Genomic DNA, 12,971 nt, shown 5'->3' with positions numbered 1-12,971 from the left:
CAACATGCACCAGTCAAGATCAGTTTTCCAGTCTGTTAAGTGCAGTGGCTGGTCAGCCTTCCAAGTGCAAGCTCTATTATATTTTGCCACCAAGAGTCACAGAGTCGGCCAAATACGGTCCATACAGGTAACCTCCGACGTGCCCCAGATATTCAATAGGCACCACTGAGGGGATGGGCCAACAGTAGTTCCACACACAGCATTTAAACAGGTCACCCCAGACACCCAGTAAAGCTGCACAATTGGGCAGTGCCATAGCATATGATAAAACGTTCCCATGTGACCATAGTTTCGGGGACAGAGAGGTGAGGCCACATGGCCCATCTTTGCCAAGGTGGTGCAAGCGTAGTAACACCTGTGAAGGATTTTCAATTGGACTAGTTTGAACGTAGAACGGATAGCTACTTTGCATGGGGAAGCTAGGCCCTCCAGCCATTCATCATCATCATCGTCCAGTCCCCCTAAATCTCGTGTTCAGTGTTCCCGCAGGCTGCCAATAGTGTCAGGGATTTTATTAATGAGTTTATGGTAGGTGAGGGAGATTGCTTTCCTTGGTATATAGTGGGTCAATAGTCTATCTTCAATTGGGAAGGATTCGGGGAGGTCCTCACCTTTCATCAGCGTTGTGAATATATGTTGTTGATACAAACATTTCAACTGCTTTTTATGGTGTGGCTTGACAGTGCAGCTGTCGCAAATCAATTATGTAAGGATCACCATGGGAGGGGATTTGGCTCCGCCCAAGTGGTGGGAGCCAGGAGTACATGTGAAGGGTAAGAAGTGCTTCCACCAAAACATCCTTTTCCTCCACACACATGTGATTATTTTGTTTATTTACCAAGCTGCCTGAGGCGGAACTTTCAGGAGCACACACATGACACTATAATGCTCCCAAAGTGTCTTGGATAACTAGATAATTTATAGTTGTTTTTTTTCTCTGGCAGCTGCATAAATGGGAGTAGGGTAGTCATTAACCCATATGTAATTTTAGGTCTGACTTGAGAGTGCAATTGTCACCTGTACTTTTAACCTCCACCAGTATTAGTATACAGTTATTTTATCATACAGTTCTTTGCTTACCCAAAAATATGTGTCCAATCCCCATGCTTTTCTGCTTGTAATACTTCACATTACTATACATTATTTAAAAGGTATGCGTATTGACAATGCCAGTGCTTGTTTAACATTTCATTTTAGATCCAATGCTACCTTTCTTTTGAGTCTAAGGCGTTAAAATGTCAGACAAATTAAAGTAGAACAGAACCAGATATGAAGATGTGTTTGGGAACATTTAGTTTTTAAACAATTCACAGCAGTGTGTCAAGTAGACATTTCTTTGCTGTTCAGTTTCTTTGCATGGTTACAATGAAGGGATTTTGCACTGCTTATCTTTGTAGGTGCAATAGTAGGTTGGAGTGACGCTCAAAATATTTATATATCCCTTTCCTTGACACTAATCTGCTTCCCATTACCCGCTCCATTGATGTCCTGGGATTATGATCTGTTAGGACACTCATTGTGGGTATTGGTGATCATAGCAGACACTTGGAAATTGCCCTCGTACAATAGTTAATAAATATGTCTTTTAGAGTGTGGTTATATTATTAGAAGTAAGTGTGTGTGTGTGTGTGTGTGTGTGTGTGTGTGTGAGAGAGAGCGAGAGAAGATGAATTGAGACTTTAGCTCTGCTTGTCAGCATTCAAGCTATCTTTCTTTGTCTTTACCTAAAAAATGGTATCAGTTTAGTTTTCTTAGTTCTAGCTATAATTGGAATTTGGTCCGAACCTTTGCGGCAGGACTAGAAGGCACGTAGGTTAGTCCTTTGGTTGCTTTGAGGCAGATAGGTTGGGCTAGGCAGTTTGTAAGCTGAGTTGGCTTAAACTGGGTCTGTGTTAAGGGTAATTTATCAGGAAGAATTTCTAGTAGGTTGGATCAGACTGCTGTTAGAGTTGTTTGGAAGATCGTGAATCATATCATAGGTTGTCATTTCTTGTTCCTCTGCCCATTGAAACAAACATAAGTCTTGGTTCATTTTCATTTCCCAAACTTTCAGAGTCTCCTTAATTTTTATTTGAGGCTGTCTCATGGAAGTGTGCAGATGATAGGTAGCTTTGAAGTCCTAATGAATGTGTTTGCATTTGGAGGTTCTAGCAAGACTGAGAGCTTTGTCTCGGAAGTGTGTTAAAGTCCAAACAGGAGATGGAGCAAATGTGGAAGATAACATTTCTCTGGATAACAGGTGGGGGTCATTTGGAGGTGGGGTGGTGGTTATCTGAGCTCTGTGTGAATGAACTTTTGGTGGTACTGGTAGTGTGGTGACAGCCCTGCACTCAGTGTGAGAAGGATATATAAGACCTATGTGGGTTGTACCGAGCATTAGGGGGCCTGTATGACAGGACTTAAAAAGTGTTTGTTCTGGGATGATTGCTCTGGGGCACTTGGTCTTTTATTTGTTGTGAAATATTTGTTGAAACAATGTGAGAGAAGTCTGGAGGTGCAGTGTGATACAGTGTGGTTGGGCATTTAGTGGTTTATTGGATCATTTGGCCACTTCATTAGTTCTGTTATACATTGAGAAATGTCCACAACTGCAGAAAGCATTACAGCCATTTTACTTTATTTGAAGCGTGCTTTAAAACATTAAAACAAGTCCAGTGAGTAGTCAGTGCTAACATTCATATTAAACCCAATTTTGAGAGAACATGCAATAAAATGTGTTGTTGTTTCCAGTCCAGCCTGACCCTGAGAGTGTGGTGCTGAGCACAGATGGTGGTCGTTATGATGTCTATCTGTATGACAGGACGAGAAAGGCGGTGTACTGGAATGAGGAGGAGTCTGAAGTGCGGCGCTGCACCTGGTTTTACAAGGGAGACACAGACAGCCGGTTTGTTCCTTACACCGAGGAATTTAGCGAGAAACTGGAGGTATGTATTGGCTCTGTGGCAGATGGGTTCTTTTAGGGTGCAAGGAAAAACTTAGATTCTTTACATATGATTTGATTTCCAGTTTTAGCCAAAATATTAGGACTATTTGAAGCTATGAAAACATGTTTTCATACTGTATCTGATGGTGTAACTTTGTAATATTCCCATGCATTGCAAAACTAGGGTTCTTGCTTATCATGGCCTGCTTCAGAGCCCTGTTGACAACTTAAGGAAATCTGCTCCTATGGGTTTCTTCCTATGCATTTAGTAAATTCTGACTTTTTAGATATAAAAGAATCCTAGGAGTACACCTGTCTGGCAAAGATAATTTTATAATAAGATGAATGCTCATACTTCTAAAATATACAGATTTTCACCAGGTGTAACATTTGCATTAGTAAGTGATGTAGAAATGTGCATTTACACATTTAACTTGTTTCGTTCACAGGGATTGTTTTTATGAGCGGAGGAAACCGTTCCTCTGTCCCTCCATGCAATATGAGGAAAAGGGGCAGAGGCTTCTCACCTTGCCAAGCAATTACTACTTTATTTAACAGTAGTAGATTTACTTACATACTCTGTATAGGAAATGCTATCCACATTTTTTGACAATACCTTAAGAACTGTGAATTTGTGGGTGCACACTTGATTCTGCATGGTCTCTGTGCAGTACCTAATTTCCAATTCCCACTTTAGGCACACAACAGTTGAAATTCCACCACATTGGTGAGATTTTCACTATTAAAAGGTGTACTTTGCTCATTAAAAGTTCTTTTAGGCCTTAATCAATAAATGGGGATGTGGGATTTCAAACAGTTAATGCCTTTCTTTGGCCACCTATGGGTTTTTCCTAAACTTATGAATAAAGTTTAATGTGTGCAAAACAAAATATGTAACAGTTGCAGCATATAGCATACATTTGCATTTAGCATCGCAAGGAATGCTTGTACAGTAAAACGGAAAGAAACGGAAAGAAATAAAACTATACAGGAAAAAATGCTTCATTACTTTGTTGCCCCCAAGTATCCTCTTCACTATTAAATACATGTGTGATATCTGACCTGTCTGTGAAGTCATCAGCAAGTTTATCTTCCATTCCTAACATTTTCCTTCTAATCTCTTCCACAGTAGCCCCTACTAGTGTATCTTGCTCCCAGGAACTTATTGTAGGGCCTTTTGGGCTGTAGCCACTGAGTAGCAATCCAACGTTTAGCTAGTACTAGCCCCAGTGAGGAAAATTTATTTTGGAGTTTACTTTTTTATTAAACTTTGGGATAATAAGAAGACAATGTCGAACTGACATTTCAGTTGAAAATCTCCCAGTCTGGGTTTTCCAGTAAGTCTGCAGTTGATTGCAGCCAATTTTCATATGACAAAAATCATCCTCTACCTCTGCACATCGTAGGCAACCCTATGATCTAGTTGGATACATTTTGTGTAATCATAGTCAGTTTGAACCTGGCATTATTAGAGATGATTTGAACCACAGCACATGCCTACTTCCGTTAATTTTCGGCTAGAGGTGTCCTCAGGTCAGAGGTGTCCTCAGGTCTGTAGCCAGTCTCTGCTGGGCATCATAGGGTGTTTCAGTCTATTGTTTTTTAATGCGCCATATAATTGCAACAGGCTGTGGGCAATGTGCCTCAGTTGGAGTAGTGTCTAGATGTGCAGTAGACTATCCGATCCAGATCTTTCTCACAGTTTGTGCCAACTCGGCATATTGAAGGAACTCTCCTGCTCCTACCACCATAACATCCCCCTTTTTTCCAATTACTTACAGACCTATATTTACTTATTTTATGAATCTGTCCTCCTCCTCCCCCAAGTTCTTGCTTCCTCAAAAACCCCCAACAGCTTGTCTGGAAGTAAGTTTGCATAATTTTGTTAATCACCCGATCACCAAAGACCCGTAAAATGGGAAACACTTTTACATTTTCTTCCCAGCTATCCCCCCACTTCCCCCAAACAGCATGATTTGCAAGTAAGTGTGCATATGTTTGGTAATCAGATCACCAAACACCTGGAAAAAGGGGGAATGCTTTAAAAAGAAGAAAATCTTCTCAGTCATGCCCTGCACAGTAATCATGTATTGACCAACAGAGGGACAGTGCACAGGAACTCCCCTTCCCTTCATTAACAAGACTGGTAGCGATTCCTCTCATTCGCAACCCATCAGCAGCCTTCTTTCCCCAATTAACCTCAGTATTGCTCCACAGTGCAGCATGCTGCAGCTGTGCTGCCTTGTGGTACTGCTCCAAATCTGAGAGTCTGATGCCTCCTTCCGTTGCGTCAAGTTTGAGGACATCTAATTTCACCCTAGATTGTTTCTTTCCATCCACACCAGAAAAGACAGCAAGCATCTCTTATTTCTTTGAATGTGGAATTTTACATAACCTGTTCTGTAAGTGATATAGGCAAATGGCAGAAGCATCATTTTTGCTAGCGCATTTTGGCCTATGACAGTCGGGGGAAAGAGTCTACCAAATATGAACTGATTTCTGAAGTTCTTCTAATACCCTGACTAATATATTCATATTGTTTCCTTGGCATGTGCGCAACTTGTATGCTCAAATATCGGAAGTGATCAAGTCCCCGTTTCTGACCCACATTTGAAAATCTATCAGGAGCCACTCCCATCAACCTGCCCAATGGGAAGAGCACTGTTTTGTCATGATTTATACGTAAGCCGGACAGCTCACCAAAACTTAGTCAACCCATTTTGTAGCAGAGTTAAGAGTTAGAGATTCTTGTGGGTTACTGAGATGTAACAGAGTGTCATCTGCATACTCAAGATCTGCACGCAAGAGCTGAACGCATGGCAGATCATCTGGACTGGATGGTATGATGACTGAAGCTGGAACAATTGCCTCTGGAAGTCACCTTGCTAGCCAGTGAAGGGCACAAGAAGCTGGATTGTGCTCTCTAAAGGAACTGTCAGGTGGGGGAAAAAAACCTCTAAAATGTACCTGTACAACAACAGTCGGCAAGGGAAAAAAAATGGAAACCAGGAATCTGGGAGCGTTAAGACCTAGGCAGAAAGACCTGGAAGCAATCAGAAGACACGAGGAAGTAAAACCCCTTCATCTTAGATTGGTAGAGTTCCAACGGAAACACTGGATGGCAGCCATAATGAACTTGGAAGATGTAAGAAGCCTTGCACTATCAAGGCTGCGTAGTACAAGCCAGTCAGGAATCATGGACGCTTTTCTCTCTGGAGTGTTGACACCAGTATTCCCCTGCCTACTTCCCGACATCCCCAGTCCACCCATGCCTGGACAGCACCCTGATGGACCCCACCACCTTCTCTCCTCCGTTGGAGCCAGCATTCCCAGGTCAACGTGGGCACAGCCGTCTGCCATGCTGGAACCGAGCTGCCGGACGCGGTTGACAGACACATCTTGCTGCAACACCACAGCGCATTCCGTCGTACATGGACAGTGTGTTTTGTGTGTGTGTCCAGTTGTAACCTGTAAGTCCCACAATACATTTTGTAGTCTGATTGCTAGTGGTTACAGTGCTCAGGCGAATAGCAGGGGTGATAAGTGGCACTCCTCACAGGTACCTCTCTTCATCGTCCAGGTGGCAGATACTATCTTACATAGCCTCACTCTGGCATGGATTCAGCGTATAATAATTTGATCCAACCTTGAAAAGCTTTGTGCTGCAACTCCTCAAATATGTAATCGCAGTAAATTGTATCTAGAGCTTTTTTGATGTTGAGTGCTATTAATGCACCTTCTGTATTCATGTTGTACTGGCATGCAGCACATGAGTGAGCCTCAGAATATTCAGCATTGGACGCCTTCCTGGATTGAAAGCACATTGGTCTTCATTAACCAGGTTACCAATAACCGGACCAAGTTTGTTAGACCAAACCTTTGCCAATAGCTTAACGTTCCATTTTTATAATGGAGAGAGGCCTATACGAGCCCAGATGAATGGGGTCCCTACATGGCTTGGGCACCATCTCTTTAACCGCTTCCCTCCTCGAATCTGGCAGCCACTCCTAAGTTTTTGTTTCCTTAAACACCCCCAAACGCTTGTCTGAAAGTAAGTGTGCTTATGTTTTGGTAAAACGCTGGGAGGAATGTCATCCAACCCAGCGCTGTATTGCGTGGTATGTCTTTCAGTGCCTTGGTCCTCTGTAAGTCGTGGGAGATTGAGAGTAGCCAGGATCTCATCTTTGAGGAAATGATATGATCCCGGTCGACAGTAATATACCTGTACTAAATTTTGATGTATTGTGGATGTGATATTTTTCTGATTGGAAAGAGTTGTTTCATTCAGCCGAAGAAAGATCAAGATCTGAGTATGTGGGACTTCTCTTTTTAATAACCATGCACGTAATACACCCAGCTTGTCCCCCTCTCTATACAGCTGCTGCCTACATTATTAAGTTGCAAAGGCATCCAATGCATCGCAATTTTCCAGTAGATTAACAGTATCATCAGTGGGTTCACTCCCTTGCAAATCAGATGCCCTTCCCAGTTCAAATGGTAACTCTGGAGCAGATGTGGTATGCATATCTTTTTACTAATACATTCCCCCTACCCCATCTAAAGACCCCCTTGAATGCCTCCCACTCATTGGCCCTTGTAGAAGCTGACTACAAATTATTGTCAAAATACCTGTCTATTACTCCTGGAGCTCCGAGTGAAAATTATATTCTATTGAGCTTCTGTACTAAGTCTCCATAAAGGGACCATAGGTGTATTTGGGGTTAGGTTAAAATCAATGAATAGAAACGTAGGAACATAAATGAATCTATACTGGTATGTTGCTGCATTAGCTTTGGCAGCCATATCCCTTGTCACTATGCAGTCTAACCTGCTGTAGGTGCCATAAGTCAAAGAGTGATAAGAGTATTCACGATGAGTCGAATGAAGTTCTTGCCACAGGTCCACACAGCCCACTCTCCCCATCACCTCTGGTAATCCTTGTGTCATTGCAGGTTTTGTGTGCAATCTGGGTGAGTGCCTATCTAGAACCCCATCTAAGGTACAATTAAAGTTAACGGCCCACACAATTGGCATGTGAATTTAGGGCATTGGTATATCCATAAAAGTCCAAAACTAAGTCGCCATCATCTATACTGGGTGCATATGCATTTTATAAAGCGAATCTCTGAGCTATCAAGGAGACCATAAAGCAGTATATAGCCGCCTTCAATATATGACTTGGTATAACAGTGCAAGAAATACCATCCATCCATATAGACACCCCCTGAAGGGAGAATGAAAAGTAGATGAGTACATTTGTCCTTTTAATTTTTCCCATACCATATCTACTTCCTTATTATTTAAAGGGATTTAAACAATAGCCTAGTAGCTTCTGGAATATCCTGTATTTCTCAACATGGTTATTTAAACCTCTCACGATTCAGGTGGCAATTTTAAGGGTCCCTCTATGTCTAACAGAAAAGTGTGTTGAAAATCAGTGAGTATACAAGCATAATGGACAATGATTAATTAAGATAGTACATTTGATATATATTATGCACTGATTCAGATCACATCTGTTTGGCACAAATATTTGTGGTTTCAGAATCCTAGCAGTTAATACCTCTGAACTCTTCCCAACCCCCTACTCCTCCGGGTAAACACTAAACAAACCTCTTTGGAGTTTTCCCATTTCCTTCAACCCTAAGCCGTTTTCTAGCTAAGGTTACCCTTCCCTAGCAACCCTTACCAACAGCAGTCAGTTGTGAGTATATATGTGACATCCCAAATGTGGAGCATTACATTTATGTCATTTATTGTTCATCCTCAGTACCTCGTTTGGCTTTCTACATTACACTAAGTTAGTGCTTAACTATAAAGCTAATCAAGACAAATGAAAGCAGGAAGTCTAAGTCTTCATGAAACAGACTGTTGAACGTCTGGCTGTAAAAGTTGTTTCACTGCTCACCATGCCTTTGTTTGGCAATATTTAGAGTGTTGTGTTTAATGCTTAATTTTGTTGAGGAATATTGACAAGGTTAAAAAATGAATCCCACCAATTAATTAAAGAACTTGACAAAGGGTTAGAGATTCAGATGTTGGGATTTATTAGGTAATAAATTATCCACTGGTTAATTGAAAATGCATATTTCCAAAGAGAGTAATACAAATGTTTGACATGAAATACCTACTATACACATTAAAATATACCAGTTAATTAATAAAATATGTACTAATTATGAGAACCTGCATAGTAAATATGCAGGTATTTGAAAAGAAGGACAGTAAACTTCACACAAAACTGTCTACAGCACACAGCACTTCATGATCCGATCTTCAAAATCCTTGTTGATAATCATTACAGTTAAGCAGTTACTGAACGTATTGGTGAAAACTGCAATTGGGCCTGTGCCCATCTTACCACCAATTACAGTCTTATGTCATCGCTCTTCGAATGGGTATATGTGACAACCGACAACTGTCCTGAAAGACCACCTTACTCCAGCAAGACTAATAGGTGAAAGCCAAGTTTCTGCTTTATTTAGAGTCTGTCAGATGGTGCATCATACAATGAAGTGTCTCCCTACCTCCTCCTTTATCTGGATGTGTAGTTGACCTTTAGTAATTACTTGGCTTCAACCAGGATCTTTACCTTCCGATATGTAGTTAATATGGTTCTTCAGTTAAGGAACAGCTCTTGTCCATGGAAAAATGGTCTGAAGCATTTTTTGTGCTCTAAACTGTTTAATCTGATGGCTAACACACTTCTGCATGACAATCCACAAGAACAATGGCATTGACTGTTGTGCTGCATGCCAATTTATAAGATCTGATGCAGTGTGAGGAACACCATACTCTTTAATGAGGCCCATTGCTTGAGAGGAAAAAAAATACCTGTAACTGTAAATCAGTGTGATTCATGTGTTCACATATGTCCTACCTTCTTTCCCTTTGAGGCTGTTGGATAACTTGGTTTGTACACTAAGGTGAATGGGCTGCCTGGTGTACATTTTGTTATTCATTGATATACCGAAAGTTCAAAGTCTGATGATGGGGAATATTCTCAAAGCACATGAATCTGTGAGTGATATCTACTCTGAGAGATTTGTTTTAAAAAACGTAGGTATGCCTTGTATGCAAGGACCTCAAAGTTATCTTCTACTTGGTCTGTGTTGACCGGTGTTGTAGGCTTCTTTTTCTTCATACTTTAATATAAACTTTTCTCCTAATGCACAACCTTAATCTCAAAGAAGCAGCTCTACAGTTCATCCTGAAAGGTGATTTGTAATAAAATTTCATGTTGATGTTTTCGACAATCATGGTGTTGCTACCAACAGTGCTTTCACCCATGCAATTGACTGCAGTAGACGTTAGACTTTGAACTCAAACCTGCTTGACTGAATGCCACTTTGAAGAATTGAAACCCTGCTTCAGTCTAGCTGAGTTCACTGGAGATCTGAGGCAAACAGAAGGTGCCAAAGAGCTTATGTTCCTCATAACAAATAAAATAAAGTGGTGAGCCAAGTGAGAGCAAGAGGTAGAGCAATGCTGAGCTATGCAACAAGGCATGTGATCAAGCAAGCAGGCAGAATTCTGTACCAGTATATTCACTAACAGTGAGTGCTTTGCCAAAGTATTGTGCCAGTTTCTGAAGGCTGCATCTTAGTAGGATTAGGATGTGTGGGAGATAAGCAATGCCTTCTAGGAAGTAAACTCCTGTAAATTGGATTTACATTGTCAAGAGTGTAACTCAAGGGGGATCATGGCGGTCCACTAGTGCGCTGACTGCGGTCCCGATTGCGTTTTCTTTTTAGTTTTTTTCTACTTGCCTGGCGTCTGCAGCAGATGGGCGCTCCACATATTGGGGTCCCCTTTGACCGGGCAGGTCCGCTGCTGTTGCCACGCTGGATTCAGGCTGCCTGGTCCCTCTGCAAGCACAGAGGGCGGGCGGCTAGGCTGCACTTCCAGAGTAGCAGAGGCAGAGCCAGCCCAGGCTTGCTCCCGGCTCTGCCCTGCCTGCACAAGGATCCACTAGGTGAGCTGGCCTCTGAGCAGCTCTATTTGGGTGATTTGGATGCTTTGGAGCAGCTTTCGTCTCGGGCTCTTCTTTACCAGCCCTCCTGCATGACCCCAAGGTGCCCATCTGGGTCAGGGACCAGAACACGGCTACGAGGGCAGAAGTTGACCTCCTCGAAGGCTGGGTTGGACCATCCAGCTTCTTTTGCAGCTCCATCAGTATTACCTCCTCTGGGTGCTGGGCCAAGAAGTAAATGTGTGGCAAAAGGTAACGCCTCTAAACTTTCTATACCTCCAGATTTGCGAACTGAGGGAGGGGTTTCTATTTCAAACTTTCAAGCTCCATCTGACAAAATCATTGCAAGTTTTACTTCTAGGCAGCAAAAAGTTACCCCGTCCCTTAGCTCTTTCAAAAAAAATTTAGGCCAGTCCAGTGCTTCTCGGACAGACCCACTTCTTTGGTAAACAAGGCTGCAAATATGTCTTAATATGGCAGAAGCTCTACCCCCGCTGGTTTCGCTGCACAGCCTGGTTATGCAGGAGATAGGTCAGGATAATACATTATAGGGGTGGGGGGGGTTCTGTGCTTCCATGTGAGGCAGAGTCCAATAGAACTGATGTAGCACATACTGATTCCCTCCTCCAGTCGTTACTGCATGAGATGAGACAAATTTGCCATTTCTGAATCCAACCAAGCCACAATCCAGGGGCTCTGTGATGGTCTAGATGTGAAAATCACTAATCTTACAGAGAGACTAAGGGCTATGGAATCCTTTATAGGGGCACTACAGGCAGAGGTGGAGTTTAATTCTCATGAGGTTCAAATACTGAAACGAAGTGAGAAGGACCTGAGAGTGAAACTGGAATCCCTGGAAAATCACTGTAGGAGGAATAATCTCAGATTTTTTAATATTCCAGAAGGTATGGAAGGGGACAATATTAAAGACTTCATAATAGCCTTGATCAAAGACCATATCCCGACGGTGACCTCCCATGATCTTGCCTTAGAAATCCAAAGAGTCCATCAATACCCTTTCAAGAGAAATCCTAATAAGGAGAAACCTAGAAAGGTCCTGGTTAATTTTGCCTCATATCGAGTAAAGGAACTGATTCTTGCAGAAGCTCTCAAAGTCCAGGTTTTTCGGCATGAGGGTTGGTCATTCCTAATAAGATCTGATATGTCTAGGGCAATGTTAGATCGACGTTGGGAGCTCGGGGAGGCTTTGCAGGAGTTTTTTTTTTATAAAGTAGTTTTTATTATTATTTTGCAAACAAGTAGAATAACTACGATACAAACATTTAAAACATGATACCAACAGGCACACTAAACATGGTCAATCCCCCGTTCCAGCGACACGTACTTGAACACTAAATGAAAGGAAAAAGCAAGCTGCACACAATTCTACAGGATTGGCCTTGATGGATTATGTATTGCTCAGAGAGGGTGGGATAGGCGGTGGATCTGTTTCGATCCTCTGTGACGAGGTAGTTCTTGGTGGTATAGGGGAGGCCATTGTAGCTGCTTCCCACCTTCCCCATATCTTATTATATTTAATCGGACAACCTCTGGCCTCATATACCAATTTTTCCTGTGTTGCGCACCAATCCACTGCACGCCTCCACTTAATCAAGGCAGGAGCCCCTCTGGCCTTCCAATTCGCCACTATATCCCTCTTCGCCACCAGACAAGCCACCCCCAGAAAGGTCCTGTCCGGTCTTCTCAACCCAGTGTCTCCCATAATTCCCAGAAGGGAGGACAACGGTGATTTCTCCACATCTACCTGTAGGACACTCGAGACATCCTTTAGAACCGCACCCCAATAAGTCGCTATGATCGGACAAGTCCAGACCATGTGAAAAAAATCGGCAGAGGGATCTAGGCATCGAGGGCATTCAGCAGAGGATCGGAGGCCCGCTCTGTGAAGTTTAGTGGGTGTCAGATATGCTATGTGGAGGTAGTAGGTCTGTATTTGTCGGAATCGAGAGGCCATCATTAGGGCGCGGGGGCCATCAGCGCCTCGCCCCAATCCCCTTCCTCTATGGGGCCCACCCATCCCTCCCACTTCTGGCGGAGCAGTTCCAGGGGGCGGGC

General features: G+C 42.7%; 1 protein-coding gene across 1 annotated transcript in view; it reads left to right on the top strand.

Moving 5' to 3' along the window:
- Positions 1-12,971, top strand: part of SEC23IP (SEC23 interacting protein) — a 216,400-nt gene that overhangs the window by 30,079 nt on the left and 173,350 nt on the right. The window contains exon 5 of the mRNA XM_069239230.1: positions 2,731-2,924. Within this exon, the coding sequence (XP_069095331.1) occupies positions 2,731-2,924 (194 nt within the window). The remainder of the gene's footprint in view (positions 1-2,730; positions 2,925-12,971) is intronic.

Source organism: Pleurodeles waltl, chromosome 6, assembly GCF_031143425.1.
Source record: "Pleurodeles waltl isolate 20211129_DDA chromosome 6, aPleWal1.hap1.20221129, whole genome shotgun sequence".
Lineage (NCBI taxonomy): Eukaryota > Metazoa > Chordata > Amphibia > Caudata > Salamandridae > Pleurodeles > Pleurodeles waltl.
The sequence above is the reverse complement of the archived record's forward strand: the minus strand, read 5'-3'. Positions and strand labels throughout refer to the sequence as shown.